At 48.2% G+C, this 23,512-nt stretch overlaps 2 protein-coding genes across 8 annotated transcripts in view; one reads left to right on the top strand and one right to left on the bottom strand.

The window, feature by feature from the left end:
- The window catches only part of CKAP5 (cytoskeleton associated protein 5), a 102,614-nt gene extending 97,506 nt beyond the window's left edge, over nucleotides 1–5,108 (top strand). For all 7 annotated transcript variants that reach the window (XM_075129570.1, XM_075129567.1, XM_075129568.1 and 4 more), the window contains 4 exons: nucleotides 348–431; nucleotides 530–689; nucleotides 2,664–2,818; nucleotides 4,323–5,108. In XM_075129570.1, coding sequence (XP_074985671.1) covers nucleotides 348–431; nucleotides 530–689; nucleotides 2,664–2,818; nucleotides 4,323–4,577 — 654 coding nt within the window. In that variant the 3' untranslated portion in view covers nucleotides 4,578–5,108. The remainder of the gene's footprint in view (nucleotides 1–347; nucleotides 432–529; nucleotides 690–2,663; nucleotides 2,819–4,322) is intronic.
- A 2,781-nt stretch (nucleotides 5,109–7,889) lies between these two features.
- On the bottom strand, nucleotides 7,890–23,097 carry F2 (coagulation factor II, thrombin). The gene is given in 15 exon segments (XM_048853557.2): nucleotides 7,890–8,164; nucleotides 8,620–8,690; nucleotides 9,860–10,038; nucleotides 10,269–10,442; nucleotides 10,780–10,947; nucleotides 11,510–11,636; nucleotides 12,795–12,896; nucleotides 13,362–13,664; nucleotides 16,293–16,429; nucleotides 16,563–16,668; nucleotides 17,177–17,227; nucleotides 17,423–17,447; nucleotides 20,349–20,512; nucleotides 21,714–21,939; nucleotides 21,942–23,097. Coding segments are annotated over 15 exon segments (2,022 nt in total). The 5' UTR covers nucleotides 21,987–23,097; the 3' UTR covers nucleotides 7,890–8,020.
- Nucleotides 23,098–23,512: the final 415 nt, after the last annotated feature.

The following is a 23,512-nucleotide window of genomic DNA, read 5'->3' as shown; positions in this document are numbered from 1 at the left end:
GACTCAATAAATACCCCTCTTGCTTGCTGAACATGAGCTCTGATAATGGCTGGTCCACTAAACTTCAACTGTGGCCAGAACAGCCTTTAAATGCAGGTCTCCCAAGATGAGACTTCTAGTCCAATGTGTCATCCGTTGTACCTGACGTCTGTATAAACCCCCGTATTGTAAAAGACGGTTCTTTTGACTCAGCTAGCCTGTGCTGTTGTCTGTCTGTCCCTGAAGCTCCACAGGCAGCTGGTAGGTCCTTGGCACTTGAATGTATTGTAAATTGTTTAGCTGAGTACCTCTAATTTTTTGAAGATGCCCCTTTAAATCTTGTTGAGGAGTCTCCATTTCTTTCTAAGGATGAAAAGTCTTCAAAGGCCAAAGTAAATGATTTTTTAGCAGAGATATTTAAGAAGATTGGCTCCAAGGAGAACACTAAAGAGGTGAGTGCTTTCTTATCATAGGAAGAACGGGAAGGTTACACCACCTCATGTGCCTACTGCAGTTTAGGTAACACATGAAAACTTTCCTCCTTCCCCAGGGTCTGGCAGAGCTGTATGAATATAAAAAGAAGTATTCTGATGCAGACATTGAGCCCTTCCTGAAAAACTCCTCTCAGTTCTTCCAGAGCTACGTGGAACGAGGCCTCCGGCTCATTGAGATGGAAAGGGAGGGCAAAGGACGCATTCCTTCATCTACAGGTACAGAACTTCTTGGCAACACAAGTGAATTGGCCTGGGGATGTGGCATGCTGAATTTAGTTATAATGGGGCAACTGTAGCTGCTCCCCTTAAGTGCCACTATGTTTGAGACCCTTATGGGCTGCCAAAATGACCTCCTTATTCTCTGAGCACTTATTAGTGGCACATTCATGAAGTCACTATGGCACCTCTTGCAAAGACCACTCATGCTTTGCCACTCACAGGGAATGTGCTGTGGTTACCTTACCGAACTAGGTGGGAAGAGATAGAGGTAAAGATTTGAAAGGACTTCAGGGCACATCATTCTGGTCATGGTTAGAGAAGTGCCCCTCTAAAAGAAAATTAAAGAACTTTTACTCTGTCTAATGGGGTGCAGCGCGCTGGAGTCCTATGTTGAAGGCCTGGCAAGCAAGCAATTCTTGTTGCAGTAACTTACTCTGAAGTTCTCCTTATCCTAAGCTAGGCTTCCTTGGTGAAGCATACTATCAGGACATCAGAGTGGCAGCTGCAAAATTCTCTCTCTCCTTATTTTAGGACCTCTAAAATAGTGTCATAGGATCTTTGCATGAAACTGTCAGATTGAAGCAAGGCATAAACTTTGTAGATTTCACATCAACACAGCAGACATAAGATATAGCTTTTCTTCTAATGTCCCCAGTCTTGGCTAGGAATAGTCTGGCAACCCTTAATAGGAGCAGTCTATATCAGGTAAGCTGTTAAGTCACCCTGTAAATGTCCCAGGAAGCCAGGGGATAGTCACAGTTCTCCATTCAGATCTGTCAACACAGAGGCCTGCTTAACAGGCTATCTTGTTTACTAGATCCTTGTTCCCATAAATTCTGAATTTCAGATGTCTCAACTTGCTCAGTGAAGTGTTTCAGTAGAACAGAACTCGGAAATTTGTCCATAAGCACACTCCAGTAATTAAGAAAATGCAGTATAATAAAACTACAGATCCCATTAGGAAATCATGAAACATAGCAGTAGAATAGCTATTTATAGTAAAGGACACATACTATGCTTGTCCTTCTGCTCCTAGAAGATCCAACACTGTGCCCATTGAAGTCTTTCCCCTTAACTCCCCCTTCCCCCAAAGTAATTTGGCAGTAGGAGTGACTGAGTCTCTCAGAACCTCCTAAATGCTGCTGGTAATGCAGAACTAACTTCTGTCCCCACTTTGAAAAATCTGCACGGTCAAAAGATGAAGTGCTAGCTAGCACCTCAGCAATGTAGCCTTCCAAACTGCATTAATCATATTGCTTTACTTCATTTAAAGACTAAAAGAAATATTTCAGGACTCAATTATTTCCTGTGGGTGGAGAGTGTCTGTCTCTCCCTCAACTTTAAAGATCCAAGGCAACTTTCTGCCTCAGTCTCTCTTCTTAGTTTCTCCATTCCATGAAGAGAGAGAGCTCTTTTCATTAATTTGATAAAGCCTGTCTGATATGTGGAGACTAGAGGGAAAGGGGATCTTTGGAGGCTCTTTCACCACTCTCAATTACATGAAGAGGAATTGGGAGAAGCAGTGCCCTTAAGTTTCCTGCACAAGAACCCTGGGTGGGTTTAGGTCAATAGAGGAATACCTCAGTCCTCTGTGTTCCTCTAACTCAGCTTGCTGCACTGAAGAGCAAAGGATAAACTTAAAAGCCTTTCCCTCATGTAATGTCAATTTACCATTTGGTTTTAATGGCTACTCATGACCCACAATAGCCTCTTCAGTTGTTCCAATTAATGGCCAGAACATGTTGGCTTTTGGGGCTGCTTTGCTGCTCGCTTATGGTGGCTTGACTTCTTTCAAGAAATGGGCTAATCATTGTCAACCCTCTCAAACCCATTGCCCTACCTGTAAATATAATTGATTAATGGGATTTCCAAGAGCACAGTGTGGGTCAATGTAGTCTCAAGATCTAGATTGTTCTGTTGGATACTACATGAGGCTAAGAGGCTTAAACGTGTTCTTTTTCCCTTTCCTAGGAATTTCTCCTCAGACGGAGGTAACGTGTCTCCCCACTTCCACCAACACAGTATCTTCATCCATGGGAAACACAAATGGGGAGGAGGTGGGGCCTTCAGTCTACCTGGAAAGGCTAAAAATCCTCAGGCAGCGTTGTGGCCTTGACAATGCAAAGGTATTGTACTTCTAAAGACCCCCTATAAATTCCACAAGGGAAGTGGCCCACTTAGGCTGAGGCCACTCATTTGGAGATCTGCTGTACAGTGCCCAGACTCTGATCCCAGTGAGTTCTACTGTATGTCATCTTTCCTGGTGTAAATGGCTTTAAAGCTGTTACCTGGCTGAGTAAACTCTTAGTGCTTCAACTTTCTTTTCTCTGCTGCACTGATGTAGACACCACTAGCTGCTAGACTCCAGAGTTGTATCTTCTCTTGCCAGGTAGTTAACTGATAGTTTCTGGGAAAGGCTAAATGACTTACCTTTAGTTCCTGGCCTCTAAAGGGTAATACCTATATTAAGCTATACTCCTGGGTCACATGACTGTGTTTTCTAAACTTCTGTACCCTCCCACTCTACAACAACTAAAAGCATGAATGGAGGGCTGTGTGGCTGGGGCACATGGGATTTTGAGACTGCAATAATGCTGAATGTGCTCAGTATGTTACATTGGAACCTGTGGAATGGATCAAACCTTCAATTCATCCAGTGCTTTCTCTTTGGGAATCTTAGTTACTCATTGAAAGATGGTTACTGCCAGCCACTTTAGACATACTGGTGACTCCAGGAATAGCTGCAAGGCTTAGGTGGTATAGATATAGGTAGAACACTACCCTGACCTTTTAAAATAGGACATGCACAACAGTTTACTGCTGAGTGCAAAATGGCATGTGGTGCTGATGTAAACTCAACTCTGTCACTGACTTTTGAAGCTGCAGATTCCCAGAAGAGCAGTGACTTGACTCTGAAGCATCTGATGGCAGAAGAATCCTGTCAGGCAATTCCAAGTTTTTTCTTTCTACTCAGTTACTTCAGAATTCCTCACTCTGTCCTCATGATGCCATACCTGGGAGCAGCCTCTGTCTACACTGAGAGTTTAAAAACAGTGGGAGTCTAGCAGGTTCGCAGTGGGCCTTCCCAATGAAATGGGAACTGATTGTTGTTTTCTCTAAAGAGAATGAGAGCTGGTGTGTGAGGATGGGCTTTGCTTTAGATCCTAAGTAGTACTCAATAGCGCAGACCTTTGGCTCCTTTAGTTAATTGAGATGAGAAGCAGAGAGCGATAACCAAATGTGACGCGTGTGAGTAAGCAAAGATTTAGGCTCTAAGGTAGGTAAGCCCAAGCAATGTGGAAAACTTGTCACACATACAGGTAATTCAGAAAACTTGTGCTTAATGCAAGTGATCATGAGAAGCATACAATTCACTCTGGTCACCACTAACCGAAAATAGTGACCACCTGGTTCCAAGTAGCTAATGCACTGTGGCAATAACTTACATACCTGTCCTGGAAATGGAGGAGTTGGAATGTATACACTGTACTAATGTTGGACTGCTCCTTTTCTTCCTTTGGTCAGCATGTTCCCCATGAGCATGAGGAGCCATCCATTATGGTGTGGATTTCTTGCACAGCTTTTGCCTTCCACTGTCTTAAATAACCTCTCCTTTTCCCCACCCTATAGCAGGAAGACAGACCACCATTGACTTCACTGCTCTCCAAACCAGCCACCCCTACAGTTGCATCCTCCACGGATATGCTGCACAGTAAGCTCTCTCAGCTCCGTGAGTCACGGGAGCACTACCAGCATTTGGACCTGGACTCCAATCAGACTCACTCCTCTGGCATTGGAACCACCACCTCTTCCTCCTCTTCCACAGCAGCCAATATTGATGACTTGAAAAAAAGACTGGAGAGAATAAAAAGCAGTCGCAAATGAAGCTGTTTGAGACAGAGCGTGCGCACGAGCATGGCCGCTGCTTAGCTGTCTTCAGCTTTAGTTTACTAAACTAGAAGTCTTCATAGTTAAAGGGGCCTCATTTAGGCCTAGTGTATACAAACTGGTTTATGTATAATACAGTGGATTTTGGGGGATGATCTGAGTCATTGTGGCACAAGTATTTGTACATACTCTGCTTCTCAGTGAGCATCTCTTGACAATAGAAGATTGTCTGTGTATTAGGTGTAGTGTACAGACCTGTAAACAGCTGTCCTCCTGCTCAGACTAGCTTCTCATAACTTGGTTTTTTATTTGTAAAATTGTCTTAAGATCTTTTCCTAGCTCTTAACTCTTAGAAGCTCTTTAGTGGTTTCACTTTTAATTTTATGAATTCTTCTCCATGTAATCCTTGAACTGTTGATTTCTGTATGGACGCATGGCATGGAGTAACTAATTTAAGTGTCTTTTGTAAATAAAGTTTGCATTAATTATACCAGTCCCTGTAGGAGCAGCAGTGACTGTCCATGGAAACAGTAGCCACTGTGTATTCTTGGATGCTAGTGAATGGGTATTGCTGAGCTGAATAGAGCAATGGACTGCCCTGAGCTGCTGCTGTTACTGTTCATGGAAGGGAACCCTGGACTTTTCAGCCTTTTATTTCTACCAGCAGTATTGTTGCTGTTAATATGGCTGCCTTTCAACTTCTTCCTAAGAACATTGAGGAAGCAGAAAGGAATTGACTTAGACTAACAAATGTCTAGCAACTTCAGTTTACAGGCCCCTGTGAAGTCAGTACCAAGAGCAAGCCTAGTCCCCATTGTGAAGAAGTGCAGTGACACATTTGCCCCCTTCAAGAGAGGTTACTGAGGGATAGAAATGGTCTTACAGAATAGGTAAGCGGCATCCCAAGTTCAAAATACTCTTAGCTAGGAGTCAAAGTTCATGTGATTTTTTTCCTCAGGTAGCTGTGCAGATCCAAGTGGATCCCAGCCTACAGAACCACCATTGCAATTATGAGAATCTGCTTAGGGTGATGACACGCTAAAATCAAAATGTCTGCACGTCCTGTGGTAATACTAGTTTTTGAAGATGGTTGCTATTGGTTGTGATTAGTAGGGGGACATTTCCTCTGGCTACTACTTCCCAAAAAAAATCCTTGGGCGTAAAATTGAGACCCATGTTGCATTGCCTGCTTACTATTTAATGTAATAGTTGTCTTCAGCAAACTTGTTATGGAACATGACTTGCATACATGTTTTGGAGCTGTATCCTGTGATACTCATGGCACGGAGGGTTTCTGTAGTATATTCCTGCTTCTAGGTTCATCACTGCTCCCTGAAAAGCTGCTGCTTCATGATCTATTCTCTAAGCCAGCAGTTCCTACCCCAGGGCTGGCACTGAACTAATCTTGGCTGAATTTTAAGGCATCTCTGAAGAATATAGTTTAAATCATTACCTTCTGTGCTGCAGCTTCTGCAATTCTCTCCTACAGAAATGATAGGGCTGGAGTTCTAGTGAGGCAGTAATCTGCTACATGGTGCCTGTAGTGAGTCTGTGTAGTATGGAAGGAATCCCCATCTTATGTAAGTGGCCAGCTGGTGTCAATCATTTCCCACCCCTATTCTATTCCTGCCAGGCTTTTTGTCCAGTTCTTCTGAAAACAATTCTAGGCATAGGGTGGCCTCATACCCTTTTCAGTGGAATAGAGCAATGACAGAGTGCTCAGACAACCTGCAGCTGGGGCTATGTGTTGACAAGGGTCTAGCTGGATAGTTTGTGTTTGCTGGCATGGGAGCCACTGCTGTTATCACTCAATCAGTGCTCTGTTGCAATGATAAATTGCCAGTTACTTTCTGGGTTATGGTTTGCCTTTTGCACAAAGTTTCTGAAAGTAGCTGACTGAGTTCCGCTGTTACATTACTATATGTTGTAAAATGCTGCATCCTTTGTTTGTAATTGCTAATTGGTGCAGTAGTGAGTGAAGTAAAAGGAATGCCTGTAAACTTGTACAACACTAACTTAACATTTCAAGTTACTTTGGAAGTTCAGAAGCAATTAAGTATCAGTGGTAGAAACCAGTATTACCTAAGGTTTTTGCCCAATGTTGCTTCTGCAGTATAGCTTATTCTTGTCTAATGGTGTATGGTTGGCCCAGGAATTACTTGATAGGTAAAATTTAGACTGTTTAATTAAAAAACACACTTATCAGCCTATTGCAAATATTTCCATCCTATTAGTTAAATTTTGTTTTGAAAACAAGTGTGTAACAAGTCAGCCTTTAAAGTGACTATACCAGACATGAAACTAGTCTATTTTTTCCTCATTTTCCTACTGTTAGACTAAGTACATTAGAATTGACAACTGTTTTCATAGTCAGGACAATTACTCTAGACTCTTGTATCAGAGGCCATTAAATATATAAAACAAGCACCTGATAACCCTCTAAGTTTTTTGTGGAACTTGACCATTTTACAGTGTTCCCTTATTCCATATGGTGCTGCTCTCAGCCATCTCTACTGCTCTAGGAATGACTTTTAGATTACCTAGTGGGGGAGCGGGAGACTAGCATACTAATGTGATAGTTGTCAGCACTATCATTGTTCTGATGGGTTTAATTACATCCCAGCAGTTCAGAAAAACTAACCTTTTTCTTAACCTACCACCTAATCCCTTTTCAAATATGCAGTCTTTCCCTTGCAGCACAACCAACTGTTTACATTGTCAACTCAGGATGGTCAGTCAGTGAAGAGAACAGGCCATTTTGGAGTAGTGGGGTGCAAAATTTCTAAAGCAGATAGGTGGCTGGGGCTCTTGGCTAGAGAAACTAACTAGCAAAATGTTTATTCAAAGATGAACACTGTATACTGTGGGTATTTGTTTAGGGGGCTTCCCCTGTCTTCCACTCAAATACCCTTTCCTTGCAGGGACAGGGTTGTAGGTGGACAGCTGCCCCTTGCCTTCCTCTTGCTGAGGGGGAGGTGTTTTTGTAGCATTTTAACTGCTTCCCCCCCCCCCCTTGTAGCAGTTTAGTGTTTCCTTTTCTATAGGCTCAGTTTAGGTGCTGATGCTCTACAAGTGACAAGGAGCACATAATCAAGTTTCTTGGTTTGTACCTTGAGGCATTATCCCAGTTTGAGAGGTGATGTGACTTGCTTATCTCCAGGGCTAGGGCCAAATCTTGATGTGTTTTGAACAAGTCAGCTTACCATGTACTACTTAATGCTCTGGTGCTAGGGGCACAAATTACATAGATAAGAGTTAGCTGGAACCAAGTCCTGATCTCACCACTGCCAGTATACAAAGCAAGCACAATCCTTGCTATAACCATTTTATTGGCAATGTTGCCAGAGAATGCTTCTAGCCATTTTACTTCAGGTTCCTTAGTGTTCATATTGCTACAAATTAAAGCAGCTGTAAGAGTTGAGATGTGACAGATGCTTTCTTTATTGCCCATATTTGTTGATGGTTTTTAGCATCCATTTCTTCAAGCGGAATACATGTGTATAAAATCCGTATTTATCATCACGATCACAGCCTTCTCCCCATGAGACAATCCCCACCTGATACCAGCGGTTATCTGTTGGGCTCTGACAGAGAGGAAAATAAATTAGTGCTCTACACACAGTGCTACTAGGGGTAAGATTTTTGTGCCCTAGACATCTTAGGCCTCCAGCTGCCCTAGGTAGAGGTTCAACAGTGATAGCTGTAGCCTAGTTCTATGGGAGCACTAACAATCACCTGTTGATAGGCTCAGGCAAGCTTACACCAGGTGTGTATCCAGCTGTCACTCCCTTAAACTCTTTATGCATTGAGACTACTGGTAAAGCTAGATCAATATAGAATGTGGCCTGATTATTTCAGGATTTCTCTTTTCAGTTGTTCAAAACCAGAAATGAATCTGCTGTTTAACTGTAGCTGCAGCCATTTGAGAGAAGTACCTCCCCACTGTCACTTCAGCCCTCTTAACATTATAAGGCTTGTGCTGTGACCTCCCAAAGTCTCCCCTGAGCAAAGGCACTGCTCTGGTGCTTATTGCACATACCTTCATGACAAAAGGGCCCCCACTGTCCCCCTCACAAGCATCCCCTCTCTTGGCGTCTTCAGGACTGTACCCTACAGGAGAAAAGGCAAAGGGTATCTGATAAGAGGAAAAGGGCTGTTCTCTTCTTCATTTGTATCTTTAATGTTACACTGATGCTAAGTCTGGGAAAGGTACTAACAGTAGGGCCCTTCCAAACACCCCCTCACTGAACTGTGTGTGTTGTCATAAAGCGACAGGTTTACTTGATTTAATGTCTTTATAATGAAAAGCTCAAATAAAGGTGCTTCCTTATAGCCACCCCCACCTTCTGTTTCCCTCCATTATCTTTCTCATGCTGCCTTAATTCCATCTCCTCTCCCCTGGGTTAGTACACTGTCCCAGACTTCCATCTACTGTGATTCCCCTTCTTCACAGCTTTGGTCTGGGATATTGTAGGTCCCTCCTTCAAGCAGAATCCAGTCAGTCTTCTCACATACATTTAACCCCCTCCCCTATTTAGTACAGGAGTTGCCCTTATTTAAGATCATCCCTAGCATTGCTGTACTTTTAGGGGGAATAAAGATGCTTTTGCTTTTCTCACCTGATTTCTTCCTATAGCAGGGTGGGCAAAATATGGCCTTCCAGCCCTCAAGCTCCCATTGGGGAATGGGGTCTAGGGCAACCAGGAACCATGGCCAATGGGAGCTGTAGGGGCGCTACCTGCAGACAGGGCAGGCTGCCTGGCCACACTTCTGCGTCGGAGCCGGGACATGCTGCTGGTGTTGTTTAACGCTAAGGTTTTCAGCAATGCAAGTTGAATGAAGCACCATGTAAAACAGTACTGTAGCGTAAGCTGGCTCTGACAGTCACTCCCTCACATTCAGTATCCTAGGTGTTGACCAATACTACAGCCAAGCCCTCAAAATCCCCTAATGCTGAACTCTGCTAATTCTGTATGTTTACAGGAGCAAGGGGAGAATTCCAAGCCCCATTCTATCTCATTTCTCACAACCAGCTGATGCCCAAGAGCCTTATTCATGGCCCTAAGTTCTTCACCCCCTACATAGGCTGGGAATTCCAGAGGTTCATTCATGCCCTGGGCATACTATTTCTTCAGGACAGATCGAAGTTTACTGGGCAGTAATTAAGCTAAGTGAGCCGTTGCATTATGGCACATGGTACCAAGAGCAACTTTGCCCCTGACCCATCCATCACTGTCCCCATGTGTAGCAGTTAGCTCTGCACACCCAGCAGCACTTACCTGCACAGAACATGTTGTCAGTGAGTCTGATATTAGTGGATGCCTTGCAGGTATCCTGGTTGACTATGGGGAGGTTCACCTGTTGCAGAACTGAAGGCAGGGCGACTGTGCCAGAGCCCCAGGTCTCATACAGATTACCCCATCCAGATACCCGCCCTTTGAATCCTGTCAGCATCAGACTGGGGGAAGAAGCAAGGTTAAAACACATGGAAATAGTACATGCCACCCCTATAGCCTAGCACTGCCCAGACTCTGGAGGGGCACCTCACCAACTGCCTCCCCTATTGCAAACCAGCACAAAAGATGCATCCTGCTTTTTGCCAGGGCTTTCCTGATCCTTCATGTAGACCCAAAGGAGACATTTTCAGCCCTTCTCTCTGGGGTTGCTTTCACCCTCCAGCCTCCTCACCTCTGCACCAGCTCCCTGGTGGGCAGGCAGACAGGGTGGATGCGGTCGCTGAAGGCTATGGGTTTCTTCAGGAGTATCAGTGCAATGTCTCGGTCCAGGTTCTCTCTCCAGTTGTACTTGGGATGGATGATGATTTTATCCAGCATGGAGATTTTTTCTATGTACTGCTCGTACCTGAAATGATTCCAAAAGAAGGAGAGAAGTGACTGTGCAGCAGCAGCTGTGAGCTCTGGGGGCTGCTGGCCCTCTGGCTGGCTTGCAGCATCATCCTTCTCACAAGGAAGAATGGCCATGGGAGGGGTGCAAACTGCCCTCCCTTTCACTTTAGACTCTGGGATCAGTAGAGCCTCAGTGAGTAGCATCTCCATGGGAACCCACATGACAGTCTGGTTCACCATGGGGGTTCCCATAAGGCCAGATGACATCCTTTCTAGACCCCAGCTTTATTCTCCCATTGCACTCGTGGGAGACTCCCATCTGCTTCCCTTCCCTCCCCCATTCAAGTTCTTACTTTGTTCTCTCGTGCTTCCCAATCCGCACCAAGATGTCATCTGTGGTGAAGTTCTTGTCCCAGGGTGGGTAAAAGAGGCAGTGGGCAGCAGTAAGGATCCAGCGGTCGCTGATGAGGCTGGCACCACACACCAACTCCTGTGGACTCTTCCGGAAAAGCATCACCTGCCTGGGATGGGAAGAGAGGGTGAGAGAGTTACCCAGGGCACTGGCTCAGCTGGCTGCGTGTTCTTACATGCCTTGCAGGGACAGCAGTTCGGCGTGACCAGGGAAACCTGCCTTCACTGCCCCAGGAGACCATGACAGCACTCCTCTAGCATGAGTCAGGTCTAGTCCTTAGGACCTTGGGAGCTGGAACTGAGGATGAGTATTCTCCTTGCAGTCCTATCTGAAGGGTACTTTTCCCCTGCCACTTTCCCCATCTAAATTAGCCTTCCAATCCCTGCCATGGCCACCAACAGAGACATGTGCCTGCAGAACTGGAACAAGTAGGATAAGGGTGTAACACAAAGCCTGCAGAGTGCTTCCCTTTCCATGGCAACCATGCACTTGGCTCCAAAAGGAGAGAGGGAGTCTCTGTCCAACTGTAGTAAGTACTGTCAAGTCAGCCCCCAGAAGGGGCTATGAGTAGAGGTGGTGCTGGGTGAATACTCCATGCCAGCCGACGAGACTTCTGATTTCCCCTGGTCTAAAAGGAAAGACTGTAAAGAAACTGCAGCAACAGTACTTACCAGGGGGCACTTCCAACTTCTGCATTTTCCCCCTTTACAATCCGGCCCCCAATGTAGGAGTCCAACAGCTCCTGCTCACTCTTATCAGAAATCTTTTTCTTCTCAAACAGGGGACGGATGCCACAATCTGAAAAACCAGGCAGCCTGTCTCTGTTACTCTACCTGATTTGCAATGCAGGGGATCTGCTCTACAGACAATATGCTTGACTGGGAGTAATTGGTAGCTGCATGCTCAGCCATTGTTCTTGCCTCATTTTTAGAGTTACCACCTGGCTGGTATTTGACTGGCCTGGCTGGTTTTTTTATGAATTTGCCAGGTACCAGAAAAATAAATGTAATCTGCCTGGTTTCTTCCATATGGGTCTAAAGATTTAGATTATCACCACAATACACTGGGATATCTAATGTTAAAAGTTTTGTGTGTCCAGCTAACAATGCTGCAGTGTTCCCACTTCCACAGTTTAAGCAATAACAGATCAAAACTGTTGAAAATATAACCACTGCCTGCCCCCCAACATGCAAGCACACTGCACGTGTGAGAGAGAGGGTTTGAGTCATGCAGGAGTGAGGAGACGTGCAAGGTATATTAAATAATGGAAGATCAGGGAATTGGTGTGAGTGATCCTACTACTCCCCCCTTCCCCACCCCCAAATAATAATAAGAAGAAGAAAGCTCACATCAGAAACTGCACATTCAATGATAACCGGCTAAACGAAATAGACTAAAGGCTGACTGGCAAAATGTGCTGATAAAACAAACTCCCATTTGTTATTGATGATGTTCTCTCTCTACATACTATAAGCGGCTGTTGAAGGCGGGGGTTGCGGAATTGCTTTGTGGCTGGGGTTGTGGCAGGCTTGCTTTGAGGTGGGGGGGAAGTGCTGGGTTTTTTGCATTTCAAAAGATGGTAACCCTACTCATTCTTTATTGTGCTCTTTGCTGGGAGAGGCTGGGACTGGAAGATCTCCCAAAGCCAGCAGTCTTGCACCTTCTCCTACAGCACTTCTTGCTCTGAACCAGGGCTGAAGTAGCAGGGATCTCCCCATGGCACCTCCTGCTGGGGAAAGCTGGGACTGTAAGGGCTGGAAGCTCCTTCACAACTGGAGGCTAGCTTTGGATGAGCTTTTTAGACAGAACCTAAAGCAGTTTTAACATCCACTTCTGCTTTCAGCAGTAGGCATTTAACAGGCTGTTTTTTCTGAGAAGCAATGCATTGTAGGAAGGAGCCGCAGCTTCTGCAGCACTTTTGGTGCTATATTTGAGTCTCCTGGGTCCTTTGCTCACCTGTTTCACCTGAACCAAAAGTCTTAACATCAAAGAAGGTTTGGTGCTGTTGGGTAATGGTCCGCCCTGCTATTACGTCATCCATCTCATCCAGGGGCCTCGCTGAGAGAGACAGACAGAGATGTTGAGAGGCAAAGCTCCAGCGTTTTACATAGGACTTCAGAAGTGGCACCATCCCTTCCCACACGTAGTGGAGTTGGTGGAAGTATTGCTTTTTTAAGGAAGACTATTGGTTCAATTCTCCTTCCCAACCTCTGGCCAGCAGGTGAACTAATAAGCAGCATCCAGTTAGCTGGAATATGGGGGCAGATTTTGAGGTGGTGTGGGGGGTTGGGGTTGTCAGTCAATAAAGAGCCTCTCAAGCCTCAGGCATAGTCTTACATGTGTACACATATACCATGTGACCCACACTTGCACAACTTCATGTAAAAACATGAATTCCATACACGTTGCCTACCATGAGGCTGTGGCCCACCATTCCTCACCACAGTACTGTATCCTCCTGGCTACTGTGAATTTCTCCCACCCTGCAGGCCCAAGATCCCCATACCCATTGACGCGCCTCACCACAGTAGTGCAGGTCACAGTACTCAAAGGTTGTATTTGGATGATCCACATAACACCAGACACCTTCATCATCCCCATCAGGATTCCGGCAATAATTCTCCACCAGCTTCACTTCTGGGAGAAAAGTAGTTCCATGGGACAGCTCCTTTGCCTTGTCTGAGGCCCATGGCAAACACTTGGCCCCAGAGACGGTGACAGAAAGAGTTCCACTAAAATGTAGCCCTTTGTCCGTTTCACATGGCTGCTGTGTTTTGTCCAGTGGAGGGTCCCGGGGAATAAATGGAACTGTGGTCTTGTCCTGACCTGAAAGATAAGGAGCAAGACAGCCGTTATCAGACTCATGGCCCTGCAGTGGGAAGTGCTGGTGTCTGGCTACAGCCCAGATTCCAGCAGGCCCCAGAGCACTTCACTATGTCCCATCACTCCACTGGACACGCCACCATGTCTGGGAGTCCCCATCCTGAATCCCATGGGGTACCCCACAGAGCCCAGGAGCCCCCTCCTCACCAGTGAGGCACCTGGAAGTGCTGCTTCACTCAGAGTAAAATGAAGCAGACCTTCATCCCACTTTTCCCAGGTATTAATGGAACTTCAGTGTGTTTGCCTTTTCAGGGGAAGGCTCTCTATATTGATGGCCCAGGCTCCCTCACTCTCACACACACACACGCAACTCTCTGCAGTCCTACACTCATGCAGCAGCCTGGCAGTCTCAAGGAGGCCTCAGGGGCATCTTTGTTAACGAGCTTATGGAGGGTTACCCAAGAAACCACCTACAGTTCTGAGCTAGAGCTACCACTGCCCTCCACTCCTTTGAGCACATGGGGAGATAGCCCTTCACAGCGTCCAAACCACAGGCCTCCCCAAAACATTTCTGCCTCAGACAATGAGACAAAATATTCTTCACAGCCCCAACGTCCATTAGTTCTATAACCTTCCTCTCACAGGTCTCGCCTGACGACAAGCCGTGGGGAGCAGGCTCCAATTTCCTGGGCAAGCAGGCAGACACCAGGAGAGATACTGTGCAGCTGTACCTTGGCCTCACCCTCCTTTCATTCTCCTTGTGTTGGCAGCTGCTGTGACAACAGCAGGCGCATCTGTGATAGTGTAGCTACCTAAGCGAGCAGCAGCAGGGTCAATCTTAGCTTCTGAGAAGCTGCCCCTCGGCGTAGCCAATTCTTACCCTGCATGAGCAACCAGGGCACCATCCATGAAGGGAAAATGATGCCTCTCTAACGTGCTAGTCTCTCAGCGTGTAAGCAAAATGATGGCTAAGGGAGAGTCGGCTGGTAAAATCCTCTGCCATGGGTCAGAAACTGGCCAAGGTGCAGAGAACAGCACAGGGACATGTGGCTAAGTCTCCCCTGGCAAAAGGGAGTCAGTGGCACTTACTGACTTCATTATTTTTTAAATAACCCAAATATAGTGTATTCACATGCTCTTATTCCTCTTTTCAGCCTTGAAAGCTCCCCTATTAGGAGGGCTGCCATCGCCTACTGTCAGCAGGGCTAACGCCTGGCACAATGGCTGCCATTTCCTGAGAGACTCCTGCATGTGGACGTGAGGCTGCTCCAAGCGAGATGGCTACCACATCCCATTATGTTCCATGAGACTGAGGCCAGGCTGCTCTCAAGGAAGATGGCTGCCACTCTAGAGGGAGCTAGAGAGGACACGGGGGAGAGGGGCTGAGCTAATGAGGTGTAGGGGAGACTAAGTGGCTGTCTAGGGGGTGCAGCAGCCTGTGGGAAAGCAGGGTGCAGAGCACAAGGGGGAGGGGGCAGCTGCCAAGCCTGCCAAGTGAGGGAGGTACAGGGAGGGGGAAGGACACAGCGCTGTCAAGGCTGGAGAATGCTTCATGCATCACCTGCCTTTGGCCAGGGCTGGAGTCCTTCTGCCAACCCCTCTCATGTTTCAGCTCTGCCTGAGGTAAAACTCTCTCTGATTGGCTGCCTGCCCCACCTCCTGGGGAAGCCCAGCCAGCCAGGGCTGCAGCAGGAAGCGGGACCCGCCCCCAGTCTCACAGGAGGGGAGGAGGGAGCAGTTCTGGATAGCTCTGCTCCCCTCCTGTGAGCAGTGGGAACAGCAGGGATTCCTCTGCTCCTTCCCCCTCCACTCTCCCTCCCTACAACACCTGGCCATGGAAGAGGGGGGCCGAGGAAACCCTGGAGTTGCAGGAACAGATGTGAGGCTGGCAGATGTGGGGCTCAGAGCTCCTGCAGCGGGATGCCAAAAATCACCTTAATCAATTTGGGACTATTGGTACCACCGATTGTCACCCCCCACACTGGAGGGGGCAGGAACTTTTTAAAAATAACCCAAAGCTATGTTTTGTTTTGGTCTCTGTCTAACATGATTTTGTAACCTTTGGGGCTGGCAATATTGAGAATGGCAGTTCCCCACCCCCTCAGTGATGAGAGGATAAGCGGAGGTCAAGCAGTGAGACGTGTGTGTGTGTGTGTGTGTGTGTGTGTGTGTGAGGCTGAAATTTGAAACCTGAGAGGGTCACACACAAATTGGGGAGGGATGATTTTGCCATAAAGGTTACTTAAAAAACAAACAAACAGAAAGTAGGCAAAAAAATGCAATTTATTCATTCCTGATTTACGAATGCTTGAGGCTGGCAGCAGTGATGCAGCTGCTGAAGGCACTAGAGGGCACAACATTATTGACAGTAGCAAAGAACAGTAAAGACTGAGCACTTCAAAGGGACCTAAGCAAGCTAGGTGAATGGGCAGCACCATGGGGAGCCCTCTCCAGCTCAGTGTACCTTCGCCTTCCAAAACATAGCTCCTCCACCCGTTCCCACAGGACTCCTCCCTCCCACACCCGCTCTCCACAGACCCTCCCCTTTCTTGAGGTCCTTAGTATCAGCATTAGAGTAAATTCTTCCCTCCCAGGGAGCAGGGTATCTCAGGGCCCAGTGTCGAGGCTCACCACACACTGGAACAGCACACTCCTCCCGTCGCACTGCTGGGTCTCGAGTGTAGCACCAGGGGCCATTTGGGTTGTCGTCTGGGTTCCTGCAGTAATTCTGGGTGAGATTGGCATTTGGATGGGTGGTGGTGTTAAACCTATGAGAAAGGAGTGATGAGGTAGCTAGCAGCCTAGCGAACCCTTCCAGTCAGGGTTGTGGTCTTCCCCACAACCTGGCTCCTCCAACCAGAGCTGGGATTTAGTGTGTGCGGAAGAGGGTTATGGACTTACTCAGGTCTGTGAGGGAATTTGCTTGTCCAGAACTGACATTCAATCCCTGACTTGGTGACAGAAACTGTCCCCCGATAGTTCTGCCCGCTGCCTGCGACACAGTTTCCTGCCAAAGTCCCAACAGAGGGCAAGTCAGACCCAGAAGGAAATCAGAGGCACTATTTTCACTGAGTCCATAGGTACCAGCCTACAAATCCCCGACTTCGGTTCTCACATACATGGAGAGACCCACCTTAAACAAATTTTACCACCAGATCATCTGGATGGACTTCACTTCTGTATCTCAGTGCCTTGATCTGCAGCTGGAGGTAGCTGGGAATAGTGGTGAGGAACTGGCTCCTCATTGGAGCTGACGGCAGCTGGGCATCTATCCTATGCTATTCCAAGGGGGACTCCAGGGTTTTTAGGATGTTAATGAAAAGTGTTTGTGGGGGATCAGTATGGCAGGGAAGTCTAAGGGGCTCTGCCTCCCCCTCTAAGGGCTGTTGCTCCCCAATATTGCCCATCTGATGACCTCCCTGCTTCTTTAGAATTTCCTCCCAAATTGTGCTGGGAGCAGGTTTCCAGGAACTCACCATCTCCAGTAGCTCATGAGGTCTCCAAGCCTCTCTTACCTGCCAGACACTCATCCAAAACTGTCCTGAGGTTCCTCTGGGATTCACATACTAACAAACAAGAGCAAGAAACCTGTCAGGTCAAAGGGACTGCAATGAGCACTGCATCTCAAGTCAGCATAACATATGAGGGGATAGAGCCCTGGGGAGTGGGCCCTGCTAACGGAGCAAGGGAGCCAGCTCTCTGGGGTACAGCTGTACAGCCTGTGGGACATCAAAGCATTTGCAGGACTTGAACCAACTTACCGCTGTATTTCCTCCAGAATTCATTCTGCAAAACAAATGCAAACACTTAGGAGCCGAGTAATGGAGCCTCAGCCCTGCCTTAACTTCTGCAATTCAAACCAAAGCATGACACTGTCTCAGTAAGAGAATGTCCCTTCTTGGCAAACAGGGAGCAAACTCTGGCCCTGCGGAGATCAAAGATACTGGAGCACAACAGAGAGAAAGTGACACTGAGTCACATGCTTTCCTGTCAAATTCTGGGGCTACCTCTCCTATCACAGCCCTGCCCCAAATGGAGGCTGTTTGAAAGGAGCCCATTTCACTTCTGGTTGACCTATCTCAGCAGCACGACAGTTTCCAGCTGTCAAACCCTCTTCAAGCCGAATGCTGCCTTGAGAACTACCCCACTTGGGGAGTAGTAGGGGACTGGAAACAAAGCAATTTGGGGGGGGAGGGGAGACAGGGGACGGGACACTGGCAGTAATGGCCTTTCCTGTGGTCAGCTGCCTTCCCTCTTCATTCTGAGCTTGGGGTCCCTAAGTTTACATCAGCCAGCCACAAACGCCTCTCTCCTTCCATCCCTGCAAGGTCAGGCACCAGTGGCAAGCATTATCTCTATGATTTATATTACAGTAGTATCCCAATTGTGCTGGGTGCTGTCTAGACATATAGTAAGGGACAATCCCTGGTGCAAAGACCTCCTAAACTGGAAAGACAAATAATTGACAAGATTGCTACCAATCAGCCCCTCACTCCTTTGCTTATGATGTATCCGTGGGGGCAAGGGATACATCATAAGCAAAGGAGTGAGGGGCTGATTGGTAGAAATCTTGTACAGAACTTATCTGCAGGGTACGTTAGTCCTCACTAGAAGGGTATACAGTCCAGTGCACACTAGCATGTTGCACACTAACTGGCTTGTGTGGACCCTGCTTGCGTGTACTAAGAGTGTGCATAGGGTTGCCAGATGTCCAGTTTTCAACCCAAACACCTGGTCGAAAAGGGATCCTGGTGGCTCCGGTCAGCACAGCTGACTGGGCCGTTTAAAGTCCGGTCGGCGGCACAGCGTGGCTAAGGCAGGCTCCCTGCCTGCCCTGGCTCCATGCAGCTCCTGGAAGCAGCTGGCATTTCTCTCCAGCTCCGAGGTGGAGGTGCAGCCACATGGGCTCCGTGCGCTGCCCCCGCCCTAAGTGCCTGCTCTGTAGCTCCCATTGGCTGGGAACCATGATGAATGGGAGCTGTAGGGGCAGCACCTGCGGCCTGGGGCAGCACCTGCAGAGCCCCCATGGCCATGCCTCCATCTAGGAGCCGGACATGCTGGTCACTTCTGGGAGCCACCTGAGATAAGCGCTGCCTGGAGGCTGCATCCCTCACTCCTACTGCACACCAACCCCTTGCCTGCATCCAATTCCCTCCCAGAGCCTGCACCCCCTCCTGCCCTCCAAACCCCTTAGCCTCAGCCCCGAACCTCCTCCTGCATCCCAAACTCCTCATCTCTGGCCCCACACCAGAGCCCGCACCCCCAGCAGGAACCCTCACCCCCCCCCACAGCTCAACCCCCAGCCTGGAGCACAAACAAACCCTGAACCCCTCATTTCTGGCCCATCCCCCTGTCCCAGCCCACACCCCCAGCCAGAGCCCTCACCCTATCTCGCACACCAAAACCCTGCCCAGCCCAGTGAAAATGAGCAAGCGAGCGAGGGTGGGGGACAGCGAGTGACGGAGGGTAGGAGGATGGAGTGAGCGGGGTGGGGCCTCAGGAAGGGGTGGAACAGGGGGCAGGGCAAGGATGTTCGGTTTTCTGCAATCAGAAAGTTGGTAACCCTAAATGCACATTAATATAGTCCTGTTTCAAAGGTGCACTAGAGAACTTTAGTGCACACCATCATGGGCCAGCTAATGTGTTACACGCTAGTTTGCACTAGAATTTACACCCTTCTGGTGTAGACTAATACACCTTGTAGGCAAGCCTGCAGTTTCACTTATTTTAAATATATATATATAAACCATTCTTAGCTATGGCATAACTAGACATTTTCAGGCCCGTTTTGTTCCACTGAATGCCCTTGCTAGTCACAATTTAAAAGCAAATGAAAGACAATTGACCAACCTTAGTTTAACTGGCCTAAAAATTGAAAGTAGGCCCAGATCCCCACAACATGCATGTGCTCAGCAGGAGACACAAGCATGTGCCATGTTTGTAGGATGGGGGCTATAGCTGTTTGGAAGTCTTGCTTTTGTATTAACCCTTACTTGCTTAGTTAGTTAGATTTTTAAAATCTTTGCCTTTTTGTATTTGAGGTCCCCATCCTGCAATCAGACCTAATAACTCCAACCCCTGGGGCTCTGCACAGATTGTACTTTAACCTAGGCCTAATTCCTGTGCACTCTTACCTGTTTTAAATTAATTTTTCATTTTTAGAATATTTTGCTCTTCCCTGTATCAACTAAGATTTAGTTTCCTTGTACAGACCTTTCCCAGCTGTCTTGCACCTCGTCCCCAGCACACACTGATTTACACGCTTTGTGATGTTCATTTTTTCCCAAATAGAACAAAATATACCTAATTTCCCCTCAAACCTCTTACCCCCAACCTCCACCTCCACCAAGCTGCATCCCCCCAGTAATCAGGATGGGGCTTGTCAGGCACCTGCCTAGAGTTTTCTCTTTCCCTCTGTCAGACAGGACAGCTCCCAGGACTGCAAGGGTGCTGCCACCAGAACCTCTCTGACCTTTCGGGAGGGAAAGGTAGTTCCTGCCCCACTTAGGAAATATGCTGTAGAACCAAAGTCATTCCTTGAAGGGGGTCTGGGATCTCCTTAGGGAACAAACTGCACCTCATCTTGACAGCCCCTTTATGAACCCTTTAGAAGCTATGATTCTCGACTATCTGGTCTCTCCTCACACTACACATGAGGGAACATTTCCTGGGAGTGGCTGTACATACCGTGCGAACAGTGGACTCGAGGGCTTCAAAGGCCTCCTCATAGCTACATATCTCCTCTAGACACTCCCGTTCCAGGTTGCCTTTGAGCATCTCTTCCAGGAATCCCTTATTGGCACGTCGCGGGCGCTTGAGCAGGGAAAGGGCTTCCTGCTGCCCAAGGAAAACTACCAAACCAGAACACCGACCAGTCACTCGACACAGAGCTTGGAGAGAACCATTTCCTTTGCAGGCTCTGCATGTCTGCTCATGGGTCTGAATCAGTAAACACACACAGCCAGCGAGCCTCTCCTACTGCCTGACCTCTAGTGGAAAACAGGGGATGAAAGAGGCCCAGCAGGACCTATCCAGTTCACCCTGAGTCCACGTGCAGGATTAACCTCCCTGCAATCTATGAGCTACGGTTGTGACCAGTCCTAGATGCCCCAATAGCTGCGGCCTCCACCCCTTCCCTGTACATTTCCTTCGGCTGGGCCAAACCCTGTCTGCTTGGAGCATCAGCTCTCACTGTCTTTGTACTGCCACATACTGGCAGCTGTTTCTCTCACTTTAGTGTGGGTCTTTTTGCAACCCCAGCTCAGTGGGATATGCTGGAAATCACTTCCATCTGCCTGTTCAGAGACCCTGACTTCCAACCTAGCTTCAACCTTCTCCCATTCCTCTACATAGCAGTGGGACAGAAGAGACAGTCAGAAGGTCCTGTCTGACGGGACCCTGGCCCCACATCATGGAGAGACAGGAACGAGGGAGCAGAAGCCCTAGGGGGGAACAAAGGAGGAGCACCAGGCACAGGGACACAGTATACTGCATATGCCTGGGAGTGAAATAGGGCCTAGCCTGTACTACATGTATTGCTCTGACAGCCAGAGGGGCAAAGTGGAGAACAACAGCCCCCCTCTCCCCCATAAATAAAGCAGGTCACCAAGAGAAAGTCCGTGGCCCAGGAAATGCCACATGTGGCCAGCACAAGGTGCAGGACTGATTAAGATACCCCTTCCCTCCCCCAGGTTCATTCATGCTCCAAGACAGGGGGCTTTGAAATATACAGTCAGAATAACCCAACACAATCCACTGAACTGTAGTAACCAGCCACTCTCCCCACCCCATCCAGCTCTTTCCCCAGAACCTGGGGATTGCTACTTCTCCCTACACAGCAATAGGGAAGCCCTGTGCACTCTCGCCCCACTTCTTAGCAAGTTAACTCTTGCTGTCTAGCTGGAACAAAGCCCTGGCCACTCCAGGGACTGTCAGCTCTTCATACAGGCTTCCCCTTCCAGCTGCAGCTTGGGAATGAACAGTCCCATTTGTTTTCCTCAGCCTCCCATCACCCCTGTCCTAGCCTTCCCACCATACCCAATGAGCCCTTACCCCTGTCATGGCTCAGCACGAGGTGCTGGAGGCAGAAAAGGAGCAGGCTGCCCAGCACTCTGACTCTGCTGTGCCTCATGGTATATGCCTCAGCTGAAGGGGAAATGAAGAGGGAGCAGGACAAGAGAAGTGCTAGCCCCGCCTGGGTTAATGTTGAACCAACATGAAGAAATAGGACCCAGGAGGTCACCATGTGTGGTGTGTCAGGGACAGTGGGGCTGAGGCTCCTGCTGTCCCTCCTCCGCTTGGCTTCTCTCCCTCCCCTTCACGCATTTGCACTTTCAACCATTTTACTGGTCTGAGCAGCACAATAAAACAACAACAATTATACTACCTAGCTCTGATATAGCACTGTCATAACCAACATCACACTGGGCAGGTCAAACACTTCAAAGAGGAGTGACTGCAGCCTCACAACTGCCAGGAGATCACAGATGGGGAAATGGAAGCAGGTGGAAAGAGAAGGATGCTCCCGGGCACCCAGTGAGCCAGCAGCAGAGCCAGGAGAGCCCAGCCCACCTTGGTGAGGTCACTGCTAGCTCAACATAGCTGAAACAATTTCTCCCAAGTCATCTTTGCTCCCTCCTTGCCCCATTGCTGTTGGCCCCACCACCTCCCTGTCACATGGGCTATGTCTACACTGAGCTACATGTGTGATTCCCAGCTCTCTTACCCATACTCACGCTAGCTGATGAGAGCTAGTGCGAGTATAAATAGCAGGGTAGCTATGGTAGCACGGGTAGCGGTTGCCTGGCTCAGACATGCTGAGAACTTCCCCACAGGGTTCAGATAGTTTGTATTCAGCACGGCTGAGCCTCGTGTATGTGATCTGGGAATCACCTGCCTATCCCATAGTGTAGACATAACCCTAGACTCATTTTTGACTCCTCCCCTCACATCCAGGCTGGCTCCCTGTTCTTTCCTTTCTGCTCTGCCCGTCACACATTTGTCAATGCCCTGGTCATCTGTGATTGCTGCAGCCTCCTCTTTCCTGGCCTCCCCAATACTCACCCCCACTTCCACTCCATCGAAAATGCAACTGCAAGGATTCTCTCCTTTATTCACCAGTCCCAAATGCATCCCTCCCCTCTGAGGGTCCTTCCACTAGCTCCCCTTTGCCCATCACATCCAGTTTAAACTTCTCATTTTTGCCTTCAATGCCCTACACAACTCCAGCATGGTCTTCACTCTGACTCATTTCTTAGGGTCTCCTCTTAGCCCCTTGCTTCACCAAGGATGCCAACACCACCACTCCCTTCATTTCCTGGGCCCACGCTCACTCTCCTCCATGTGGCCCCTTACACACGAAGCAATCTCCCAGTCTGTGTGTGCCAGCCCCCCAGCTCTCCTTCCCCAAACCCCTCCCAAAGACTCACCGTGGTCACAAAGAGCAAGGTCAGGATGAAGACGACCTACCCCATGCTTGCCCTCTCCTCTGAGCTTGATGGGCACTGCATCTTGATCTTCTCAGAGCAGGGATTGGTCCCTCTAGAAACGTAACACATAATGCTTTAAGGAAGTGAACTTTCTCTCAGCCCTGCCCCATGGCTTAGCCACAAGCCTCCCATTCAGGATTCAACCATTTTTTCTTCTCTCTGAGCACCATAGCCAGTGGTCTGCCAGAGAACCAGCTGCTGCTACAGCCCATTGGAGTTCTTTCCAGTTAAGTTTAATAAAGCAATTCCTGATACAACCCCCTTCGGGGGGTAGGGGGTAGTGCTGGAGGCCCCTTTTATCCCACACGAGTGGGAGAGTGGGCATGTACTAAAGGGAGCCCAAAAAAGAGAGGAGATGAAAAG

This window comes from Caretta caretta, chromosome 6, assembly GCF_965140235.1.
Source record: "Caretta caretta isolate rCarCar2 chromosome 6, rCarCar1.hap1, whole genome shotgun sequence".
Lineage (NCBI taxonomy): Eukaryota > Metazoa > Chordata > Testudines > Cheloniidae > Caretta > Caretta caretta.
This window is presented reverse-complemented; position numbering and strand designations above follow the sequence as displayed.